General features: G+C 47.4%; 1 protein-coding gene across 1 annotated transcript in view; it reads left to right on the forward strand.

The window, feature by feature from the left end:
- LOC142587376 (epoxide hydrolase 4-like) overlaps nt 1-26,223 on the forward strand; it is a 200,615-nt gene that overhangs the window by 22,982 nt on the left and 151,410 nt on the right. The window contains exon 2 of the mRNA XM_075698331.1: nt 7,545-7,767. Within this exon, the coding sequence (XP_075554446.1) occupies nt 7,576-7,767 (192 nt within the window). The 5' untranslated portion in view covers nt 7,545-7,575. The remainder of the gene's footprint in view (nt 1-7,544; nt 7,768-26,223) is intronic.

Consider the following 26,223-nt stretch of genomic DNA (forward strand, 5'->3'; position numbering starts at 1 on the left):
CTGTCGTTCATTTCTTTCAACAGTGGTTGAGGACGTCCTTCGTTCGTGTTTACACGCCAAAAGCTAACCACTGCCTACAATTAACAAACAAATAGACTTACGGAACGTTTTATTCCCACGCTAACCATGATGCTCTCTATGTACGTTTCTGCAGATCATTGTGATCGGGACAGCACTTTACCTTTTGTGACATTTCCGTACAACTCCTCCCACCACGAGAGCGCCGGCTATTCTCCTTTCTATCGGTTGTTCCGTCGCCACCCCTTTGAAAGAAGTATGGAGTTTTACGTGCCAGAACCACTTTCTGATTATGAGGCACACCGTAGTGGAGGATTCCGGAAATTTTGACCACCTGGGGTTTCTTTAACGTGAACCTAAATCTACGTACGTGGGTGTTTTCGCATATCGCCTTAACCGAAATGCGGCCGCCATGGCCGCGATTCGATCCCGCGACTTCGTGCTCCGCAGCCCAACACCATAGCCACTGAGCAACCACGGCGGGTGCCATTCTTTTGAGCCTGTCATGCCAATATATACCTACGTTCCTACAGACTACGTCCGCGATGCTGCTGCTCAGGATCAAGCAGTTCGCCAGATTGAACGCGATCGTCTCCCTATTTCGCAGATATCCCAAAAGGCCCGCTATCACCACCGGCCCGATCACTTCAATGCACCACAGGCCCGATCACTTCAATCCAGGCTCTTTTGACCTTCATTAGACGCCGTGCCACTATGTGGGCCTGTCTTCAAAGCTTCTGTCTCGTAACTCTGACCCTTATACGGTTCTCCGCCAGATTGGTGAAGTTACATACGAGATCACCCCGGGGGACGGTAGCTCGTCATTTTCCGCACCCCCTAGTGATAAAGAGCACGTCGCCTGTTTGAAGCCTTCTCCGACGAGAACCCTTCCCTTCCCTGAGCACCGAAAAGGCAATCCCACCACCGGGACTCATATGTTACAAGCCCTTTCCGTAAATTGGAGATGGCGCCAGCAAAGGGATGAAGACGAGGATCGAAGAAGCGCTCGTGTGGTTGCTGTTCCATCATATCGTCTTCTGTCTGTATGTATTGTTTTATTATATGGTCACATTATCTTCAAGAGCAATAACCAGCTAACCCGCGAAATGGCCGAGGCCTACCACATGAAGAAAAAAGCAGATAACTGCGTCAGCCTCCCGTCGGTCTTGCTACCTGAGAAACGAGAAGAAAGTGGGTTCACCGAGGGCCCAATTTTTATTAAGCATGTCATAAGAAGCCGCCAAACATTGGCACCAAGGACAACATTGGGAAAATTACTTGTACTTACTAAATGAATTAACGAAATCATAAATTAATGTAAATGAAAGTGCATGAAAAAACAACTTGCGGCAGGTGGGGAACGATCTCACGTCTTCGCATTAAGCGTGCGATGCTCAACCAATTGAACTACCGCCGGCGCCCTTTTCCTATTCACTTCCGTGGGTATTTGTGTTTCCTACTAGAACCATAGGAGTGCTAGCCAGCGCCACCACACACAAACCTTGGCGCCGGATGTGGAGCATTCCTTCTGCCGCAGGCGCCATGAGTATGCGATCTTTTTGGGTGAAGACAACTGGTTAATAAACTCACGCGTTCTACCTGAAGGCATAAAAGTTGCCGGATTCGAGACCTGCGTTATGGGAAACCGTCGTTTTACTATATGATAAAGGATTCAGGTTTCTTGAGAGTTAGATTTTCTTTATTTTTAACGTTGCCTTTGCATGACTTAACCCGTGATCCTTTGAGCGCATGCGCAGCTCTTCGAATGCGTTTTTGCGCGCATATTTTTGTTTCCTTTCGATAAAAAGTTTTCAATTGTGAGTAAGCGACTCGTCCTGTTCACTCTTCTTGTCCTCCTCGTTGTGCGCTTTTACAGTTTCTAGATACCGGGATTTTCCCATGGCCAGATCGGAGGTCTGCTAATGAAAATGCTTGGCTCCGTGCAAGCAGTCCAAGGCGTCATTAATACGGGGCAAGGAGCAGGCATCCTTGCGTGTGATTTAGTTGAGGTGTCAGTAATCCGCAAAAAAGCGCCAACTGCAGTCCGTCTTCTTGACAAGGAAAACAGGGGAGGCCCACGGACTGTATGATGGCTCGATAATGGCTTTAGTCAACATCTTATGGCCTTCTCGTTGTATTACTTGTGGTTCAGCATGTGAAACACGTTACGGCCGGCGGCGTATCGGACCGATGTCTCAGGTGTAAATCTCATGGGTGACCACCGATCTTTGGGCTACAAGGCGGCCGTCAAGGTGAGAAATGTGGCGGTAAGTTTCCAAGAGACGACAGAGGTCAGGAGTCTGTGGAGGAGGAAGATCAGTTGCAATCATCTTGCTAAGTTCGTCTGTGACAGTCGGCGGAAAGAAGGTTCTTGTAGAGACCGACGTAATTTCGGAGTCAAGAGCCGCTATCTCACAATCGTTCACAGGCGAGATGTCGCTGAAAGACATGCTTCTGGGAAAAATTGAGCCTTCTCAAAGCGCCGACAGATTTTTCTGATGTCCTGTGCTGTTCCACAATTACGGCACATTAGCAGGTTGAAAGTACCGTCAGCGACCTCCTTCAGTACATGCCCGTCCGTGTCTGGCTCAGCCGTATCGCTGTTGGCCTTACGGCACAGAGCCAGCACGTACTTGATGTAAGAAACGTATGATGTTGTGGACGTCTGGGCGCAGGTAGCTAGTTTTCTTAGCGGTGCTCTTCCTCCCAGGTGGACTGCCGAACAATTCCTCAGCTTCTGTTTGCACGTTTCCCAGTCGTTAAGCTCTTCCTCGTGGTTGTCATACCATACCTTCGCCGTGCCTTGTAGGTAGTAGACCAAGTTACCCAACATATTCGTCGGATCCCATTTGTTGCGAGAAGTTATAGGCTCATACGTGGCGATACAGTCTTCCGAGGGGAGATGGTCGGTACAGCGGAACGTTCGTGGGTCGGCAGCTTAGCCAGCACAACAGTCAGGTTGGTAGGCGTTGATGTGGGCCGCGCCATGTCGGGTCCTCCTGTTTCGTCCGTAATGTTGTCCAGTCTGAGGTGACGATCACTGTGGAGTTCCGTTGTTCTCGTGGGTACCCCGCACCTCTCACCAATTTGTTGCATTGCAGAAGTCACATATAACGATGTATATACAACATTTACAAGAGAGACAACGATGCATAAAAAAGGATGGGTGTAGAGAAAGATTCCACCTACACACGTAAAATTGTCTTCTGACTGGCGGCACTCGTGGTTGCGCCGTAAGAATATTACCTAAATACATTTTCTCTTTTGTTTTGCCTAGTCGTATTCCCATCACATTTTCATTATTCATATTCATCATCATCAGCAGCAGCAGCCTACTTTATGTCCACTGCAGGACGAAGGCCTCTCCCTGCGATCTCCAATTAGCCCTGTCTTGTGCCAACCGATTCCAACAAGCACCCGCGAATATCCTAATTTCATCGCTCCGCCTAGTCTTCTGCACTCCTCGACTGCGTTTCCCTTCTCTTGATATAAATTTTGTAACCCTAATGTACCAACGGTTGTCTAACCTGCGCATTACATGACCTTCCCAGCTCCCTTTTTCCCCTTTATGTCAATTAGAATATCCAGTTTGCCCTCGGATCCAAACCGCTCTCTTTCTGTCTCTTAACGCTATGAATAGCATTCTTCGTTCCGTCGCTCTTTGCTCGGTCCTTAAGTTGTTCTCAAGCTTCTTTGTCAGTCTCTAAGTCTCTGTCCCTTATGTCAGCACCGGTAAAATGCACTACTTGTACACCTTCCTTTTCAATGATAATGGCAACCCTCCGGTCAGGAGCTGACAATGTCTGCTGTATGCGATCTAACCCATTTTTATTCTTCCATGAATTTCCTTGTCATAATCAGGGTTTCCTATGATTAATTTACCTAGGTAAACGTACTCCTTCACCGACTCTAGAGGCTGACTGGCGATTCTGAATTCTTGTTCTGTTGGCCGGCTGTTCATCATTGTCCTTGTCTTCTGCATATTAATCTTCAACCCCACTCTTACACTTTCTTTGCTAAGGTCCTCTATCATTCGTTGCTACTTGTCTGTAGTGTGGCTGAATTGAACAATGTCATCGGCAAACCGAAGGTTTCTGTGATATTCGTCGTCGATCCTTACTCCTAAGCCTCCCCAGTTTAGTAGCTTGAATACTTGTCCAAGCACGCAGCGAATAGCATTGGAGAGATTGTGTCTCCTTGTCTGACCACTTTCTTTATGGGTACCTTCGTGCTTTTCTTGTGCAGAATTAAGATGGCTGTGGAATCTCTGTAGATATTTTCCAAGGTATTTATGTGCGGTCTGTACTCCTTCAAAACGTAATGCCTCTATTACTGCTGGTATCTGTACTGAATCAAATGCCTTTTCGTAATCTATGAAAGCCATATAGAGAGGTTTATTGTACTCTGTGAATTTCTCGATTGCCTGATTAATGACAGATGTGATCCATTGCAGAGTATCCCTTCTTGACGCGAGCCTGCTCCCTTGGTTGAAAAAAGTCCAATATTGCCCCATATTCTATTCGAGATTACTTTGGTGACTATTTTATATAATACTGGGAATAAGCTTATAGGACTATAGTATTTCAATTCTTTAACGTGTCCCTTTTTGTGCATTAGTAATAATATTATTACCTCCAGAAAATCATGCCTTGTCGATGGGATCATGCCGCAAGACAGAACTACGCAATTATCTATCTCATGGGTACGGCTAACTTTCCATACGTCAATGATGAAACAGACTCAACCCTGGCAGGGCTTTAAGACAATCTTCACGCAAGACTGCAGGCTTCCAAGCGATAAGAAAGCTTCGTGACGAATGTTTGCTCACTCTCGGCAACCGAGAGAAAAAGCGAGATGCAAATGAGAGAAAGCCAGGGAGGTTAATCAGAGTTAAAACCTCCGGTTTTAACCGAGAGAAGCTTTCACATGCGTAAACGAGGACGTCATTCACCGTTGCTAGCGTGTTAGTACGTAGTCTTTAATTGTTCCAAATATGTTCTACGTCACATTGCCGAGGAGCTGAAAAAAAAAACGCCACTGTATATCTGCTTCACAAAGCTCCTATCTCTCGTAACGCACTGCTACCAGGTTAGTGAATTGGTCGCGGAAACTTATAAAATCCACCACATAACCGAATATATCACCGAAGACGCTTTCCGTTTCTCTCACGTGCGCTCAAACTGTCGTCAAGGTCATGTGTTAGGCAGATATTGGAAAAACATCTGCTCCAGATAATGAGCAGATTTTTAAACAAGCTTGGCGTGTTATCTCCTAGCCAGTATGGCTTTGTGCCGAATCGGGGCACGCAGTTGCTGCTTGAAGATTTTTTCGATACACTAAACTGTGTTTGAACACAATCAGATTGCTTCTGCACTGTTTCTCGACATCCGCAAAGTGTTTGACAGCGTCTGTCATAGTATACTACTAACCAAACTTTCTTTGCTAGGCTTTCGGGGTGCGTTTTTGTCGCTCCTGAAAAACTTCTTATCTCACCGGCACTAACCAGTGTCTATTGGAAAGTTTCGTTGCAACCTGACCGAAATTGAAGTTGGTGTCCCCCAAGGTTTAAGTCCATTATTATTTAATTTATATTTCGACGATTTATCTAATATTGTGAACGTCAAATTATATCAGTATGCTGATGACACTGTCCTTGTTTCATACGCTAGAAGTTACACTGACTCCATCTCTTCTTTACAAATGGCAACAACAAAAGGGATGGATTACTTTCGGAATAAGGTAATCGATAGCAATAGGGGCTTCCAAAATTCAACTAATCTGCTTTCACAACCCTGTCAACTAAGTTACCCTATCGTCCCTGTTATGTCTGCACACATCACATTGCAATCCCTGCTCGTGTGACCCTGTGCAATACGCTCGTTCAATTAAATACCCGGGCGTTTTTTATAGTGGTCTATTTTAGAATTCTCCTTTCTCACGTATTTGTCAAAAACTTCGCGCAGTGTCTTGTGCTTTGCATAATATTAAATTTTACATGCCATTATCTGTACGAAAGCTTGTAGTACATGCCTTATGCTGCAGTGTAATCGCATATGGGATATCTACATATGGTCATGGCGCTCAATTTTTGATAAACCGGGTCAATTCCATCCTTCATGGTATTCTGAAGCATGTTGCATATGATGTCTCCCCCAAATCTGATGTTTTCAAAACTTTGCCTTTACTTGATTGCAATTCTTTGCTGCAAGAAACTTATTTTTAAATCCAGTATAATATTCCTTATATGTCTGTTTGTTGCCTGAGACCAAAGAATCCTTATGTTAAACCCCGCTGTAAGACGCGATACGGTCGAAGACTCCGTAACTGTTATGGCCCCACAATCCTTAATTTACTTCCCCAAAGCATACAAGACGCGAAGACGAAATGTGGTCTCAGAAAGGCTCTTAGACACATTAATGCGTGATCGGAAGCCTGTCATGTGTTCTTTTTGTTGTTTTTTTCCCCACTGTTGTCTACATAGTAATAACGTGTTACTTATGGCTCTGTGGCTGTCTGCCAGGCACTGCCATTCAAGTCCACTGTGGCTTTGGGAGGCCCGATTGTTGCATTATATTATACTGAACTCATCAGTAAAGTATTATTATTATTATTATTATTATTATTGAAATCTAATATCGTTATGGAAAAACTCCCCCAGCAAACACATCTCTTGGCGTCTTTGTGAAATAAATGCGTCGCCTTTAGCAAAATCTTGCTCCTACCACGCAGTTCTTTTCCCGCGAGTCAAACAGCTCACCGCGATCTGGTTGCGAGTCTACTGTACCTCCTCTCGCATGCACAGGAGCTGACGACAGCTTTATTGCGCAGCTTATTCCTTAAGCACATTCAGCAGTGAGTTTTACAGGCTGACCCATGCGCTAGCCAGCTGGCACTAGTTCCTGCGCCATCATGGCCACCTCTCGCCATCCGATAGAATTCTCTCAACTCCAGCGATCTGTATGTGTTTGGCAGCTTCTGAACACGGGAAATAATCACAGCATCCTCCGGAGCAAAAGTGTGTCCTATTAAAGGCGAGCGAAGCACCAAGCGAATAAGCGCTTCAGTTACTGACGCTGTTTTCGTCTTCACACAATAAAATGTTATGATGTTGCAATGTGAGAAAATATTTTCTCCTGAATTCCAGACCTGGTATTATCCAGCCGCTGAGGAGGGCAGCAATTGTAGACACTACAGGTGCAGATACAGCGAATTCTGCTCACGGCATCCTGCACTTCCGTCACAAATGTACTTCAGACTGGATATTCACTGCATCTTGCAAGAAGAAATGAATTTTTGAGCTGTATTCTGTTAAACGGAGAGAACATAGGTATTCTGAATGCGGCAATAGGACTAGATTGCGAACACTTTATTACATACACGATTATAATAGATGAAACGATTGGCACACATTGAACAAAAAGCTGATAAAAAATTGGGTTTATACCGACCACATTTGTCAATGTTCCTAGTTCGCCACATTCATTGCTAACACAAGGAGTGCTTTCTTTCTTTTTCTCCTTTTCCAGACCGGACACTGCGACTCAACTTGCCGTCGACATGCGATATCTGCCGACTGATGCAAGGATAGCATTCCTCGTGATTTCAACCATAATGACACTTACAATGTTGGCTTATGTCAAGCTCCAAATATATCTGAACGGTGAAGATATAATGAAGCCCAAGCACCGAACTCAGCCACCTGAGTTTGGCAGCAGAACTTTCGGGGAACACCGATACGTGAACCTAAGTGTAAGTGGAAAACGTGAATACATTATGTTTACCGGGTGATTCACCGAACACTTTCAAGAATTTGTAAAGGTTGCCTGTGACTGATAGCAGAATTCTAGTTTGCTGAAGCACCCTGTATATACCGGGCACTTTTAGCGGGTCCAGAATTTTTTAAAGTTTCCCGTGGCAGATAGTACAATTCTAACCCTTGATCTAAATTACTCGATGGAGCGGCCATTATTTCTACGAGAAATCAGAAGGCTTCAATAAATAATTAGCATAGATACGCTAATTAACTTTTTGATTATTTGCTCTATAGTACATATATCGATTAATTATTGCCGGTGAGTTCGCAAGGCGTGTACACTTGGAATGAGTTCTCAGGACTGCAAGGGTTTCGAGACATAAATTTACAAAGTTCCCGACAAAATGCACTGGTCTTCCAGTTACTCCTGTGTTTCAATGCATAAAAGAGCGTTTCATTATAAGAAGTGCTTTACGTAGGGAATGCCGAGGAACACTTTCCCTTGTGAAAGCGAGCTCAGTCGGCGTCACCGCCCCGCTAGGTGTGGATTGCCCCTGGCGTCGTCTGCTGGTATCAGTATGTACAAATCCGCATACGGCATTAGCTTCGCACCACCGTCGTTCCGTCGTCATTGCGCACTCGTAAAGACTGGTCGGCTCAATTTTTGGCAGTGAACTGCAGCTACTCTGTCTTTGCTGCAATAGCGTGTTTCTCTGCCCAACGCGCGCTGAGCGCTCGGTAACTCGCTCTGTTGGCCACAAACTTCCAATTTTGTTGCTGCCCAGCGCGTTAGGCATATCACGAAACAGATTTGATGTCATTAGCAGAAAACTAGTTGGTTGCTGCGGTGCGGTAATGTATGCACTGCTTTAGCGGCATTGCAGCAAAATGCCGTCGGGAACTTCTGATAAAATGGCGCACAAAACTACTGGGCAGGCCGAAATCAGGTGGTGTTATGCTGCAGCGCTGACCTTCCCAAGATATTAAGGCAAAAACATTATGTGCCCTATCAAGCGGAAAATCCGGCGACCGGCGTTAACATCCGATGCTACAAAAACCCACGTGATCAAGCGATGGCGTCACGCTCCCGGCGCTGGACCTGCTGTGGCTCGAACTGCGAAATCCCACGTTAGACAGCTATGCCGTCGGACGGTCGTCGTGGCCCACACCCAAAATAAGACTTCACCCAATTTGAAAATTTAGTTGACCCCCGTTTAAAACCGACCAGGCCCACCCCCAAAATTGACTTGGCCCACCCCTAAAATTTGGTGGCAAACCCTCAACCGCGACATTGCCCGATTCGGGCACATGCCCAAATGAGCATTATCGCTCGTAAGACTCACAGCGTTGTCGCCTTCAGTGCGCGTAAGGAGACTTAAGGCCTCTGTAACTTATTATTTAAACTTCATTACTTCCACCGTGACACAGCTCGCTCCTACATGTTAGCTGTCTCAACGTAATCCTTTCATTCTTGGCGCCTACCGTGGTTAGCGGGCACACTTCGCGGACGAGCCTCGTCCAGTCGTAAGAAATAGTGATATCGCATAACGAAAACAGACGACAACATTAGCATTTCTCACCATTTTCAGTATATTCTTCCTGTAAGCTCGTCATACATATTAAACGAGAGAAGAAGAAATTTCAGGAGTGTTGGCGTGCTGGTACTTGACTGAATAAATAGCTGTCGCGCTAAACACACAAGAAAAAAAGGAAACATATAAATCGCAATGAAGTGTTCACGAGCTTTCCTGTGCTTTGATTTTTTTTGATAACATAGCATTTTCATTCTTACGCTGATAAAGTGACGCTTTCTGAATGGTCTCCGGCAGTCTGAAAGTGCATTGAAAAGAAGTAGTTGGGTGCAAACGTAAAAAAACAAAATTTTCCACTAGTAAAAGATTAGATTTGTTTTGAATAGTGTAAGGTAAAGCATGCTTGACGTGGAGCAATTAATGTTCGAGATAAACCTTCTCAGTGAAATAATCACTATCTGGTTCTGAAAAATATTTCCTCATTCAACACGAAGTGACTAGAATTAAGATGAATATCTAAAATTAGTAATCAACTACAATACCGTTTAATCGACGCGAAATTTTGCTAAAGAACACTGTAATCGTACTTCATTTCCAAAGCTGCGTGATATTCATCGTTAGGTCACGAGATCGTGTCGCGTCCCACGAGGGCTATGGTTATATATAATAAAAGAAAGCTTTTTCAAATAAAAAAAAGTTATTCTTAAATTTTTTGTGCCAAATGGCAATATTGCAATATGGCAATTTCATTCATGTGGTTACGTTTTTGGCCGACAGGAAGTTCTTTCGCAGCGGGCAATTCATTTGTCGTACGTGCTTTGTGAAAAGTATGTGAAAAGTGATGACTACGTTTCCGGATGCGCGTGGATAAGGCAGGCCGGAAGCGAAGATTCAGTGTGCCTAGCTATGGTAAAGGTGCTGATTATTTATTTATGTATTTATGTATGTATTTATTTATTTATTCACAAATACTGCAGGCCCTATTCGGACCCAAGCAGGAGTGGTTACAGCAATGTTAATAAACGAGACTAGAAATCGAAAAATAGAGAAGTACAAAACAATAAAAAAAGAAAAATAAATACAAGGATATCAGCCTCTGCAACTTAGAATTATGAAGAATAAATATGAAGTACGAGAATTAGTTGCTCGCAACTCGAGAACAAACCAGTGATATGACATGCACACACAACAGTTCACTGCATTCAGCATTTTACCTCGTTTGAATACAACATAAAAACACGAGAACTGATGAATTTCTGTCCTTGTGTGCAGGACGCTATTCATCAAAAGAAAAATTATTCACAAGGTGAGCGAACGATTGTGTCGTATTAGCGTTAACTACTCTACTTCTTGTCGTAACTTATTCCATAACAACATACCATGATGAAACCGGAAATATTCATGCATGTTAATGTAACTAATTGGTTGCGTAACTGTTTTCTTATGTTGTTTACGGTCAAAGTGCATGGAGAGCTCAATTATCTGACGTTCATGTGGTATTTTTAGATGAGCACGGCCTATCTTCAAGTAGAATGGTGACAGACACCATTCTACGATGATCGACTTTTTTCATCTTTCCCTTATCACGAACGACAGATACGCTCGAGAAACGCGAATAGGTAGAATAGATAAATTTCGTTGCTAAGCTCTGCTCCTTTTCATTTAATTAAGTATTGTTGATATGGACTCCAGATTGAGGAACCTTTCGGAGATATCGAGACACAGGCTACAGTGTCCAATAGGCTACCGAAAAGCACCTTTATCGTTTCGCGAACCGCTCCGAGTCGCTCGAAAAGTGTGGCATTAGAATTTTGCATAGCGCGGTGTATCATCCTCAGAGCAACAGCGTAGAGTGGCTGCATGCCGTCCTCAAGAAATTTTTGAGAGCTGTCTGCCATGAAAGGAAGTGTGAATGAGACTGTCCCCTACCACGCACACTCTTTACGTTGCGCATGGTGCGACACGATGCAATACGGCCGAAATCCTTGAGGTCCCCTGAAGCTAGTTCGCGAGCTATAGGAAGACGACCGGGTGCCCGAAAGTGTGCTCGAGTATTTGTTGGACCTAATGCAAATGTTACACGAGTCTCGTGAGACCGTGAAGTGTAACCTGAAGGCAGCACAAGACGTTTGAAAGAGCTATTATAGAGAAATTGGAGGAAGGCATCATTGTACACTGGCGACAAAGTGATGATCTTGCAGCAGATCGCCAAAATAAACTGGACGTCCAGTAGGACGGACCCACCCAGGTTATTCATCGCCTTTCGGAGGTGAACTACATCGGGAGGTTACCGGGACATAGACGTCAAGAACTAGTTAATCATGTAAACTTCATGAAACCATTCTTTGAGCGAACAGCCATTATCAGCATGGCTATAAGTGTGTCATGAGAGGACCTTCATTTAGAGTAACCTGGTTTTCTTGAGAAAGCGGGCCCTAACGTGGAAGAGGTAATAACGCGTGCTGTTAACCAGGAGGAGCTGGTTACTGACAAAGTGGATGATTTGGGGAGCCTTATTCAGTAATATATGGATCGCTTTGGGAAGAAGCAGGGAAGGACTCATTTGATACAGCACGAAACCGAGTTAACAACGAAGGTTCCTTTTAAGTCGAAAGCGTACAGCCTATCACCACGGAAGTTAGACATAATGGATGCAGAAGTAAAAAGGATCATGAAGCATCCTTAGTGGAATCAAGACCGGGAGAAAGGAAATGATAAGTGAAAGGCAGGAAGGTTAAGCCGGGCTGAGCCCGGTTTACTACCCTGCACTGGGGAAACAGAAAAAGGTAGGGAAAGATTAAAAGAAGAGAAAGTCCACTGGGGATATCGACCGGTCTCTCAGTCAGTCTGGATCACAGACGGTGACTAAATCCGGTAGCTTTCTAATCTCGCAGCCGCGCTTTTGTGGCCTTATGAAGCTGCGATATGCGATGCCGTGGTTCCAGGATCCTGTTCAATGTGAACGGTTTTCTATCTAACTGATTTAGAGCTGTGCAGAGGTCATGTCTTTGATATTCAAATGATGGTCAGTAGCACAGTATATGTTCTATAGTCTCGTCGACACCAGAGGCATTGCAGTCGGCGCGATCAGCCATTCCGATCAAACACGTATATGCATTGGCGAATGCGATGCCCAAGCGTAAGTGGCACAGCATTGTTTCCTCCTCTCGCGGAAGCCCAGGTAACAACCGCAGCTGCATAGACGGGTCGAGCGAATGCAACAGCAGTTGGATGAATTCAGGTGTGTGCCATTTCTCCAATGTCATACCGTGTGCTCGCTTCCGTAAGTGTCGGGCTGCGTCAGACCGCGATAAACGTACAGAAACAAGGGTTGCTCCTTCGTGTGCTTTCCTAGTGCCTTCGTCAACGCGGTCGTTCCTGGAGGTACCGCAATGGCCCGGCAGCCACTGAAACACGACGTCGTGTCCTTTCGCGAGCATACGATGGTGGATTTCTCGTATGTCCGACACGAGTTGTTCGCAGGACCCGCGACAAAGAGCTGACAGACGACACTGTAAGGCCGCCTTCGAGTCGCAGAATATTGCCTACCGATTAGCCGATTGGTTGTTAATATAATCAACGGCACCTCGAAGGGCAACAAGCTCCAAACCGGTCGATGTTGACACGTGAGCAATCTTGTATCGGATGCTTATTGATCGTAATAGTATAACGACTGTGCTGGTTGAGCTGGTCAGAGTGGAAGAGCCATTTGTATATATGTGGACTCAGTCAAAGTATAAAGGGTGCAAACAATCCAGAGCTGCTTCCTTCAAGACCAAGGTAGGCAGGTCAGTCTTCTTTCTTATCCATGGAACCATAAGACGCACTGGAGGTTGTTTCATACGCCACAGTGCTGATGTTCAACGTCCTGAAGGGGTGAAGCCCGATGGTAGGAAGGCACAATGGATGCTGACCACGATGGTCAATGACGCCTGTGGTGGTCGTTCTGGCAGGCAGGGCTGAAATCAAGGAAGCACATAGTGAATTTTGCTTACCTTGAATGCTATTTGATGTGCCCGAGAAAAATTCCCGCCCATGCGTAGATTGTGCAAAATTAAATGTCATCACAAAAGACCAATCTACCGCTCTCCGAATATAGAGGAGAGTGTACAATACGTAAGAGAGGCTGCATTCATTTCAGCCCTAGACTTAGTGAGGCGATATTGGCAGATGCCATTAACAGAACGACTCATCCGCTACGCGGCCTTTGTGACACCTTTTCGTGTTTACCAGCAGTTACCATGAGGTTTAACTTGGTGAATGCGCTGTTCTATTTCTCAAGGCCGATGGATGATGTGCTTGAAGGACTAAAATAATTTACTCTGCCCTATCTGAATGATGTGATCATATTCTATAATGATTTGGAGTCTCATTTGCAACATACCCGAACAGTACTTGAATCAGAGGAACGGGCATGACTATCAAGATGTGTCAATTGGGCCAAGCCTTTGTAACGTATTTGGAGCATGAAATAAGTCACCGAAAAGATGAACCCATGAAAGCAAACGTGCAGCCAACTTTCCGAGACAACATTGGTCACCACACCCAATAAACGCAGACGAGCACACCTGCTCGGTGGTCAGTCATCGTTCGTCACCACCATGCTGCGGAGCGTCTGTCTAACGGAGGGTGCCTCGAGCCCGCCCTTGTTCACGAACCCGGGCGGATTGTGACACTGGCGACGAGTACCCATGGATCGTCCCACGCCGGCGTGAGCGGCGAAACGCCGCCCCCCCTCCCCCCCCCGTTGCTGCCGCCATGCTGCTGTACGGAAGGCTTGAGCCGTTCTAGGGAGATGGGCCCGCCTGGCCTATTTACGAGGAACAAGTCCACGTGTTCTCCCGGGCAAACGACACACCAAACACCGGGGCATTTCCTGGCGCCAAACACCGGGGCATTTTCGTGGCCAGCTGTGGGACCCGCGTCTTCAGTCCCCTGCTCGACCTTTTCAAGCCAGCCAAGCCGCATGTTAAGACGCTGGGGGAGCTGCTCGTCATACAGCACTCGCATGTCAACCCAGCACCGTCCACACTAACGAAGCGTTTCCGCTTCAACAACCGGAGCCGCCAGGAAGGAGAGACCTTCAGGCAGTTACTAGGCATGTTAGACATGTTACTCCGCTACGAGGGTTAAAGAGTGCGTGCGTTTTCGGGCATCAGCTGGACTCGCTTCTCAAGAACCTTTTCGTCTGTGGCATCAACAACCCCGCCATGCAGACGCGACTCCTGGAGCTTCCCGACATCTCGCTGGACGACGCCTTGAAGGCAGCGCTGGCAATTGAAGCTACCGCCAATGTCGCCGGTGAGGCAAAGGGCGGTGCCTGCGGTCGCTGTGGCGGTGCCAATTCCCCCTCGCAGTGCCAGTTCTCTCAAGCGCAATGCTTCACTTGCGCTAAAACTGGGCACCTGGCAAGGGTATGCCGAAGGGGCAGGACGTACAGCGGACAGCAGCGGCAGCCTGGTTCAAGCCCAGGTACCACACAAGCCCGCGGCCAGGGTAGCCATCACAAAAGTATGCGGCGGGGGCGTGCGGCAGCAGACTCGAATTCTTCCGCGGCCAGGCTCCACGTCGTGGCCGAGGACACGCCGATTTTCGACAGGCGGCACACAGGCCTCGTACCGTCGTCTGTGCCGCCACACATGCTGACCGTCAAAATTTGCGGGCACCGCATTTCCATGGAGCTGGACACAGGGGCCAGCGTGCCAGTAATGGCCGGGAAACTCTTCAAGTGTACTTTCCCCGGCGTGTCCGTCGAGGCTTCGGGCGTGATGTTGCGCAGCTACTCCCGGTATCTCTCCCAGGTCCAGGGTCAGGCACAGGTCAGCGTTGGCTTTGGCGACAGGGAGGCAACCCTTCCCCTTTGCTTAACCAAGGGCTCTTTGCCGACGCTGCTGGGCCGAAACTGGATTCATGCACTGGGCATTCGTCTGCCAGAGTACCAGGAAGCCAGCCTGCATGCGGTGAGAGACGTCCTCAGCCTCCTGACCGAGTTCAAGTCCCTGTTTCAGCCAGGGGGGGGCAATTTTGCTGGCACGACGGCTGGCATCTATGTACCCGGGGGAGCCCGGCCACGTTTTTTCAAGCCTCGCCCACTGCCGTTCGCCCTGTAGGAAGGGGTCACCCAGGAGCTGCAAGGGTTACAGCAAGAGGGCATCCTGGTGCGCGTCAAAACGTCTGAATGGGCCGTTCCCATCGTACCAGTCCTCAAGCGAGATGGCACTGTCAGGATCTGCGGAGATTTCAAAGTTTCCATCAACCCCGTCGCTACCGTCGAGAGGTACCCGCTGCCCCGAATTGAAGATCTCTGGTAAGCATTGTCCAGTGGACAGAAGCTCACCTAACTCGACCTCAGAGATGCTTACCAGCAACTGGTGCTCCAGGATACCTCCCGGAAGTATGTCAGAATATCTACAACTTTGGGGTTCTTCTAGTACACGTGCTTACCCTTTGGAGTGGCCTCAGCCCTAGCCATATTTCATAAGGAGATGGATAACAGCTTCAGAGGCATGAGGCATGTGGCAGTGTACTTGGACGACATCCTGGTTTCTGGCAGCGACAACGGGGACCACATGCAGAACCTGCACAACATCCTGGCATGACTGCAGCATGCCCACCTCAAGCTCAAGCTGGAAAAGTGCATTTTCGGGCCCCCAGTGTTGAGTACTTAGGACAAGTCATTTTTCAGGGTGGCCGAGCCCCGGCTCCCCGCAAAATTATTGCTGTTCTCAATGTGCGTAAGCCCCAGAACAAGAAGGAGCTTCAGAGCTGCCTCGGCCTCATCAACTTCTACAGGAGTTTTCTGCCAAACCTGTCGAAACATCTACAGCCTCCCCATCTTCTGCTTCGCTATGGTCAGCAATGGGTCTGGAAGAAGGAGCGGGACCGGGTTTTCCAGCATAGCAAGGACCTAATCACCAAGGCTCCAGTGCTAGTACACTTCGATCCTGCCAAGCCTGTCGGCCGGACCGCACATGCGTCACCGTACGGTGTGGGAGCCGTCGTGGCGCACCAGGACAAGGATGGCAAGGAACGCCCTGTGTCGTTTGCTTCTTGTCAGCGTCACGCTGCAGAGCAACGCTACAGGCAGCTCGACAAGGAAGGCCTGGCCTTCATGTTCGGTGTCGAACGCTTGCACCAGTATCTGTAGGGCCGGAAGTTCGAGGCAGTCACGGACCACAAGCCGCTGTTGGTGTGGCTGGGGCCTGACAAGGAAGTTACTGTGTAGGCATCACCTTGAGTGGTTCGCTGGGCCTTCAGGCTGACAGTTTACAGTTACCAGCTGGTTTACTGTCGGGGAAAGGACCTAGGACCTGCTGATGCCCTGAACCACCTGCCCCTGCCAGAGGTACCTGATGCTGTTCCAGAATCTGCTGAAGTGTTCATGCAGGAGCATGCGACCAGCCGGCACACAGTTCCGTCTCAGGTGGTCAAGGTGGTGTCCGGCGGGGAGCAACTGCTTTAGCAGGCCTATAGCCACAAGTCCACCCAGCTGAGCTTGCAGCGGGGCTGCCTACTGTGGGGTTCCAGGGTGGTGATCCCACAAAGTGTTCGGTCCAGGGTCCTGCAGTTGGTGCGCATCGCTCATCCTGGCGTGGAAAAGACCAAGATGGTGGCCCGATCCCGTGTTTCGTGGCCTGGCCTGGACCAGGACATCGCTCGCAGGGTGCACAGCTGGCAACTTTGCCAGGAGCATCAGCGGGCCTCACGTCATGTGGAAATCACCCCCTCGCAGTTTCCACAGAGACCCTGGTCCCGCTTACATGTGGATATTGGGGGGCCCTTCAAAGGCCATTGCTTCCTGGTGGCGGTGAATGCCTTTTCAAAGTGGGTGGAGGTTCTACCTTTCACCACTCATTCAGCAGGCGCGACCATTGCAGCGCTACGACAGGTTTTCGGCGCCCAGGGGTTGCCAGATGTCATCTTGTCATCGTGTCCGACAATGGCCCTGCTTTCGCCAGCACAGAGTACCTGGCCTGCATCACGAAGAACGTGATCCACCGGATGATGGTTCCGCCGTACCACCCTGCTTAAAACTGTGCTTCGGAGCAGGTGGGGCATACTATCAAGGACAAACTCAAGAAGAGCCAAACTGGGGATTTCCGGAAGCAGATTGCCTGGATGCTGTTTCAGTACCGGACCCCGCCCCACGATGTCACTGGCTGTGCCCCCTGTGAGCTCCTCCTGGGTCGCATGGTCAAGACACCGTTGGGCGTCTTGCATCCGCAGCTCCAATCCACAGTGCTCCTGAAGCAACTAAAGCAGAAGCTGGCTGCTGACTGACGGTGCCGTCCCGGGTTTTTGGCGGAGTTGGGAGCTCCAGTTTTAGCCAGGAACTTCCGTCCTGGCTCACCCTGGTCCGCCGGACAGGTGGTATCTCCTGCCAGCGCCTCATCGCCGCTCGTCCGCATGCCAGATGGGGCGACGTGGCACAGACAAGCCGACCTTGTTAGGCCTCGCCTCGAGACCTGGCAAGCACCCTCGAATGGCACTTCAGAGTTCCATCCCGCAGGAGGACTAGCGGCAACACGAGTCGCTTCCAGCGAAGTACTGCCCACCTCGCAGGCGGGAAGCGTTGCCAGTGGTGCGGCGTCTGTGGAGCCGGTGTCGAGCGCGTCAGCACTCACAAGGCCGACCACTGCGGACCCTCCGGATGGAGCGAGGCTGTCTCAGGCAGCACCCGGCGTTGCCACACCCGGCCCGTCAACACCGGTGCCCAGGCGGAGTACGTGACCGCGGAGGCCGCAGGACCTTTACTCGTCTGGATAGCAGGCACCATCGACCCGGCTAGGATGGAGGCAGATGCCTCGTACTTTGAACTTGGACGTTTCTTTGCTGTCGACAAACAAGCTGGGGGTAAGGGGGTCTAACAAATGTGATGCCCCCTCGGGCGGCATAATCTTCGTTGGCCCGCCAGGCTCGGTGGCCTGCCAGGTTCGGTAGGCAACATTGGCCACCGCACCCACTAAACGCCGACGAGCACAGCTGCTCGGCGGTCAGCCATCCTTCGACACCACCATGCTGCGGAACGTCTGTCTAACGGAGGGTGCCTAGAGCCCTCCCTTCTTCGAGAACCCGGGCGGACCGTAACATGGTGTTTTCCATAATCAGCGCTGTAGAATGGCGTAAAACCCCAGCATATAATGTAGATGTGTATGAAGCAAACAGAGCTATTAGTAAAAAAGCACGCGATTGTCATCACCTTCTTGGATTTTCCTATATTGGGACAACCGCTTTGATATTGAGCTGGAATCTCCCACCGGATGTCCCTTGTTAGTAAACATTAAATTCTGGCATTTTAGGTGTCGGAACCACAATTTGACTATGAGGCACGCTCGTACATAGCAGACTACCTTGAGCGACGAGGCAGTTTCAGTGAACGTGCCTTCTTTCCTAATTTACCTGCCGTGGTGACTTGTTGGCTATGGTGTTGCGCCGCTAAGCATGAGGTTGCGGGATCAATCCCGGGTGGGGCGGCCGCGCTTCGATGGGGTAGTAATGCAAAAACACCCGTGTCCAACGTACTGGGGGCACGTTAAAGATCCCCTGATGGTCGCAATTAATACTGAGTCCTCCAATACGGCATACCTCCTAATCAAATCGTGGTTTTGGCACGTAAAACCCAACAATCCAATTCCATTCCTTTCCTAATCTGACAATAGATCCCGACACAAAACCTGTACATATAACGTCGTCTCTTACATGACTTTCGGTCATACAGGTCTCTTGTGAAATAGTACATGATAGTCAACGATATCTCATGTTTTCATTTAGACATTTCTCACAGTGATACCGTGATTGCCGCCATGTTTACTGACGTGATGACGCGTCCATTCTTTGCCTCAACTGCCTCGGTTGCCACCGTGTTTACAATGAATGTGCCTGACAATCGGTGCGGTTCAGCAAACCTCTGTTTCGGCGGATAATACATACGGTCAGGGGTGGACGACATGAAGCTTTCGCCACAGCTTCACAGACATGCAAGCACGCTCAGAGCTCATTAGGGTTTGTCCAAACTGCGCGAGATGCGCATATCCTGCTTGTACAAATAGTGGTGCTAGAAATGTACTCCCAGCTGTCAAAGATTGCCGCTCGTGAACTAAATCAGTATCAGTGTGTCTTTCTTTCGTATCCTATATTGGCATACACTTTGAAGCAGCTACTTATCATGTTTCGAACTCAGTAACGTTCTTTAGTACGGTCACCACAGTATATTTGTTCTTGCGGCGCACGATGTTTAGAACAATATGTTATTTACTTTCTAATAGCTTTTAGTAAAGACGTATAATCGTTAGGCACTCTGTGTACTCTCACGAAACGTTGGACTTCAAACATTCGTACGTCGTCGGTGTAGTAGCCGTCACCCATGCTTCGGCGCTTTGATTCAAGTATGCTAGCGTTCACTTATTCTTGACACGTTGGCGATAGAGTGGACGTAAGTTTGGCGTGTGAGTTGCGAAGGGTGCGTGTATATAACGTGCGAGAAAGTCATTATGCCAGGAGGCGGCGCTACTCCCTTTGTCACTGTTTAAATAGCGGTACTCACTCTCGCAACGTACCGCGGCTGAAGTCTTTTTTGGAGGTTAGCGATACAACGCTGATGGATGAGTGCATTTTCTAGAGCCCCCGTTTCTGCGGCGAGCGTCGGTGACGACGTAACCGAGCGAACGTGCGGAGTGAAAGATGAAAGAGAACGCGAAGCGCAGCAGGGGATTCAAGACGCGGGGAGGAAAACGGAGAGGAGGGTGCAGCGGCACCATGAGGCGGAAAGCGGAGGAGGGTATGACAAAAGCGGGAGAAGAAAAGCGCAGTGCGGCAACAGTGCCTACGAGATGGCGCCGGAGTAGCACGCGTGCTTTGGGAGGTCTGTCGGCGGCGGCTGCTGTGAGTCGCGCCCACGCGCCACCCACGCGCTGGCTCTGGCGATCGCCAGATTAGCGAGGCTGTCGTGCCGCGCTTCGCTGCATTTGCAACGCGTCGCACGAGACAGATTGTCTGCGCCAGCAAATATACCGTGAGATGTAAACACACATAGAGCTGCGTTTAAATTTCGGATTAGGTCGTATGGTAGTCGTCAGTGAATTTTCTTTATCCTCAAGAAAAACCGTGCATTCTTCCACCGACATCCATCACACATCACCTTCGTTCTCTTAATTGAAAGAGATAATATCTAAAGGCGACAAGGCCGCGTGTGCTATCTCTATTGGTGCTGGCTCACTAACTAAAACAAGCTTCGCGTCATTCAAATTTCAACACTGCGTTGGATGAACATGGTTCGTTTTTTAAATACAAGGTTAATAAACTAGATTGAATCAATTTATTAAACGAGCCCTGTATAAACATATTATGGACTTGGGACATTTTTTTTGCAACTCGAAACACCGGCAATTTACCTTCCGCAATTTGTTGTAGCACCTTTATGTATATGACTTCATTCCGTCACCCTGGCGCGAAGCGGGGAAAGGGAAGGGAGTCGGCATGGCGCAGAGAACACAAAGGCGCAGCTGGAGAGATCCAAAGTGTTCCCGCGCTTGCGCGTCTGCTGCACGGTGTAAGAATGGAAAGAAGCATGTGCAGCGCAGGTGTTCGGGCGTTTAGCGCGGCTTCACCAGGTGCGCTACGATATCTCCGCAATGTGGATAGTGTCCTCCAAGCAGGCTAACAAGGATCTTACTTGGTATTCTCTGCGTTCACGGCCGTGTTCCGTATGACATCACTTCTGCTGTCTGGTAATCTGTTGTGCAACATTTTCAGATGAGAAACAATGCCTTGTGGTAAACGCTGCTTGAGCAGTTATTTTTATTTATTTAATTGCAAATATCCTATTTATTTATTTGCAAAAGCTCTGGCCCAAGCAGCAGCAATTACGTATCTACAACACATGAATAGGTTTATATAACAACATGCAATAGAAGAGATTAGCAGAGCATCTTCATCCGAACGAGTCAAACATATTAAGTCTGCATCGCCAAAGCATCAAAGGAAAGTAATGTTGACTGGAATAAAAAAACTACATTAGCGGACCAGTCGATCATTACAAGCAGTGGCCCCAGAACACCAAGATGTGACTAAATATTGTGCGGTGGAAAGACTTACAACAAAACTGTTTCTATTTCTCTGATAAAATTTCGTAAATCAAACACTTCAGTTGGCAACAAATTCTGATCAGCAAGAGTTCTGCGGAAGCATCTTTGCCGACATCCTTCAGTGCGTGTAAATGTAACAGCTAGGCAGTGTCGGCGAAATCGCCTAGTTTTAGCTCTAGCGGCTGGCTTAATACAAGCAATGAGGCAAATTAACATTTACCTTCCTTCAAATAATTTGGTGCAGTAAGGCTGGCAAGCAACCTTTCGACGGGCCTCCAATGTAGAAACATTAAGTTGCTGCGTCAGTGAAGATGGCGAATCATACGTTTTGTAGTTTCCAAAAATAAATGTTATGACTTTCCTCTGAACTTTTTTCAATGTTGCAATCCAAAGGTCCACCGCATACTTGACCTTGAACCTAACGCAAACATTATAAGCTAACACTTGAACCTAACGCAAACAATAGAAGCGAACAATTTTGTATTTAGGGGAGCATTCTTTAGCTTTCTCTTAAGAGTCCAAAGTTGCATGAGCGCAGATGCAGAAATGGTTGAAATATGATAGACGTTGTAATTTTATCTGTTAGAATCACACCCAGATATTTGTATTTGGGCACTCGGCAGACCGAATTATTGCAAATTCATTGTTAGGTTCGTAGCAGGGCAACATAAGACATGGACTTGAATGAATCCTAACCAACTGGCCCAGCTGAAATATTACGAAGAGCGCATAAGAAAGGAGTAGTATATTCGTTTTTGTTAAGCGTAAAATTACATTTTTGTACGTGTTCAGTTGCGTGCCCCACTCCTGGCATCATTTATCTGTAGACTGCAAAGCCTTCTAAAGCAAAAATTGGTCGCTTCCAGACGATATTCCTTTAAAAATATCTACACTATCGTCCGTAACCACTCTGATAGTCACTTCATTTGGAATTAATTGAACGAAATAAATAACATAAACTAAAAAACAACAGTGGTCCTAACACGCTGCCTTGCGGTACACCAGATGTAATTCGCAACACATCGTAGAAGCATCGACGTACCTCAACAAACTGGGTTCTGTTGTGTAGATACGGTTTACTTCAATGAACATTTTTGAACGGGAGTCCTAGACACTCTAACTTAAACAATAGCCTATTACGGGACACCCTACCAAATGTCTTGCGAAAGGCCAAGAATAATGCATTAATTTGACTGGCACGTCAAAAATACGAGAGAACTCATGAACAGTTCACGCATGCTGTGTGATAGTAGACATATTCTTTCTAAAACCCTACTGGTATGACGACAAGACATTTCCTTACATGAAAGACTCTAAAAATGCATTTGGCAAGAATATGTTTTAATAATTTGCAGCAAGTACTCGTAATCGAAACAGGATGGTATTTCATTTATCTACAAGCGATCGCCTTTCTTGCAGATCCGAACAACGCCTACCTTACTGCCGTCGAGAAGTACGACGCTAGCATTAAGGGATAATTGAAATATTCGGGTAATGAAGCCGTATACTTGTTCAGCGTAACGCCTTAAAACCCCATTAGGAATCGCATCGGGTCAAGAAGATTTCTTAGGGCCAATATTAAGCAACATTCTTAGCACCTCCTCACGTGATACATCTTGCGACTAAAGTGACCGTGAATTAGGCGTATATTCGTCATTTTCCGAGAAACCGCTCCAAAATATTTCTTGAAATGATTGGCAGTCTCTATTGGATATTCTACACTAAATGTATCCACAGTTACCTTTGATATTTCGTTTTACAGCGAAGCTGTATACCTCTATCGTCCAAGGAAATTTTCGTGTCGGAAGCAAAAAAATATTGGCTTGGGCTTAGCTAAGGTTAAGCCTCAATATCTCGAACCGAGAAGGTTTGGGGATGCTTATGGTTATGCTTTATTATTTAGCCTATGGTTATGCTTACGGTTTAGGTTAGGGTTATGCTTTATGACTTATCCTATGAATATGCTTGCTGTTTAAATTATGGATATGCTTATGGTTTAAGTTATGGATATGCTTACCGTTTAGCTTACGGTTATGCTTTGTGATTTAGCCTATGGTTATGCTTACGGTTTCACTTATGGATATGCTTTGGTTAGCTTATGGTTATGCTGTACGTGTGCCTTGTGTAGTTATGCAAATTGCTTATCAATGATATATATCATAAGTTATGCAGGATTATTAAACTTCTTTATTCATCATTGTTAGGCACATTGTCTTGCTATTTCTGTACAGCCATAAACACAGCTCTCTGTATCGGTAGTATCACTCTCTTCTCCTTCCATGTTGAATGCGCACGCCTTTTCTCTGGCAAGCGCTTATATAGTCGGCCTCCGCGATAAACACGCGCTTGCGGCGAACGTCAAACGATGACGCATAGCGCGCGGCAGTGGCCACCTGCGCCGACTCCCAACACGCTTACGGAGCCAATTCAGACATACGCCGGCTCGCGCGAAGCGCGTTGTTGACTAGCGTAGTGAAATTATTCGCTTCAAAAACTTCCTATACGTGGGCCGGTCCCAGAGACAGTGCAATGCCGGGCCGACCCACGGTGGAGGTCAAGCAGGCGTTAAGCACACCCATATGTGGGCCGATCCCGAAGTAAGTGCAATGCCGCGCCGACCCGTGGCGGAGGCGAAGCAGGCGTTAAGCACTCCCCATACGTGGACCGCTTCCGAATATAGTGCAATGCCGTGCGGACCCGCGGCGGAGGGGAAGCAGGTGTTAAGCGCACCTGATACGTGGGCCGATCCCGAAGATAGTGCAATACCGGCCCGACGCGTGACGGCGCTCAAGCAGGCATTAAGCAGGCGGCTCAAGCAGGCAGCCCCATACGTGGGCCGATATCGAAGATAGTACAATGCTGGGCCGACCCGATGCGGCAGTGAAGCAGGCGTTAAGCACTCCCCATACGTGGGCTCATCCAGAAGATTGTGCAATACCGGCCCGACCCGCGGAGGCGCTGAAGCAGGCATTAAGCGCTCCCCATACGTGGAAGTTAGCGGTAAGAAGGAAAATAGAAGAATTCCTGATCAAGCTACAGAACAGGTATTCGGCTTTAACTCAGGAAGAGGACCTTAGTGTTGAAGCAATGAACAACAATCTTGTGGGCATCATTAAGGAGTGTGCAATGGAAGTCGGTGGTAACTCCGTTAGGCAGGATACCAGTAAACTATCGCAGGAGACGAAAGATCTGATCAAGAAACGCCAATGTATGAAAGCATCTAACCATACAGCTAGAATAGAACTAGCAAAACTTTCGAAGTTAATCAACAAGCGTAAGACAGCTGACATCAGGAAGTATAATATGGATAAAATTGAACATGCTCTCAGGAACGGAATAAGCCTAAAAGCAGTGAAGAAGAAACTAGGAATTTGCAAGAATCAGATGTATGCGTTAAGAGACAAAGCCGGCAATATCATTACTAATATGGATGAGATAGTTCAAGTGGCTGAGGAGTTCTATAGAGATTTATATAGTACCAGTGGCACCCACGACGATTATGGAAGAGAAAATAGTCTAGAGGAATTCGAAATCCCACAGGTAACGCCGGAAGAAGTAAAAAAAAAGCCTTGGGAGCTACGTAAAGGGGGAAGCCAGCTGGGAAGGATCAGGTAACAGCATATTTGTTGAAGGATGGTGGGCAGATTGTTCTAGAGAAACTGGCCACCCTGTATACGCAATGCCTCATGACCTCGAGTGTACCGGAATCTTGGAAGAACGCTAACATAACCCTAATCCATAAGAAAGGGGACGCCAAAGAGTTGAAAAATTATAGACCAATCAGCTTACTGTCAGTTGCCTACAAACTATTTACTAAGGTAATCGCAAATAGAATCAGGAACACCTTAGACTACTGTCAAGCAAAGGACCAGGCAGGATTCCGTAAAGGCTACTCAACAATACACCATATTCACGCTATGAATCAGGTGATAGAGAAATGTGCGGAATATAAGCAACCCTTATATATAGCTTTCATTGATTACGAGAAAGCGTTTGATTTTGTCGAAACCTCAGCAGTCATGGAGGCATTACGAAATCAGGGTGTAGACGAGCCGTATGTAAAAATACTGAAAGGTATCTACAGCGGCTCCACAGCCACCGTAGTCCCCCACAAAGAAAGCAACAAAATCCCAATAAAGAAAGGTGTCAGACAGGGAGATAGGATCTCTCCAATGCTATTCACAGCGTGGTTACATGAGGTATTCAGAGACCTGGATTTGGAAGAATTGGGGATAAAAGTTAATGGAGAATACCTTAGTAACTTGCGTTTCGCTGATGTTATTGCCTTGCTTAGTAACTCAGGTGACCAATTGCAAAGCATGCTCACTGACCTGGAGAGGCAAAGCAGAAGGGTTGGTCTAAAAATTAATCTGCAGAAAACTAAAGTAATGTTTAACACATGCGGAAAAGAACAGCAATTTACAATAGGTAGCTATGCACTGGAAGTGCTAAGGGAATGCATCTACTTAGGGCAGGTAGTGACGGCGGATCCGCATCATGAGACGGAAGTAATCAGAAGAATAAGAATGGGCTGGGGTGCGTTTGGCAGGCATTCTAAGATCATGAACAGCAGGTTGCCACTATCCCTCAAGAGAAAAGTGTATAACAGCTGTGTGTTACAAGTACTCACGTATGGGGCAGAAACTTGGAGGCTTACGAAAAGGGTTCTGTTGAAATTGAGGACGACGCAACGAGTTATGGAAAGAAGAATGATGGGTGTAACGCTAAGAGATAAGAAAAGAGCAGATTGGGTGAGGGAACAAACGCGAGTTAATGACATCTTAGTTGAAATCAAGAAAAAGAAATGGGCATGGGCAGGATATGTAATGAGGAGGGA

This window comes from Dermacentor variabilis, chromosome 7 (genome assembly GCF_050947875.1).
Source record: "Dermacentor variabilis isolate Ectoservices chromosome 7, ASM5094787v1, whole genome shotgun sequence".
NCBI lineage: Eukaryota > Metazoa > Arthropoda > Arachnida > Ixodida > Ixodidae > Dermacentor > Dermacentor variabilis.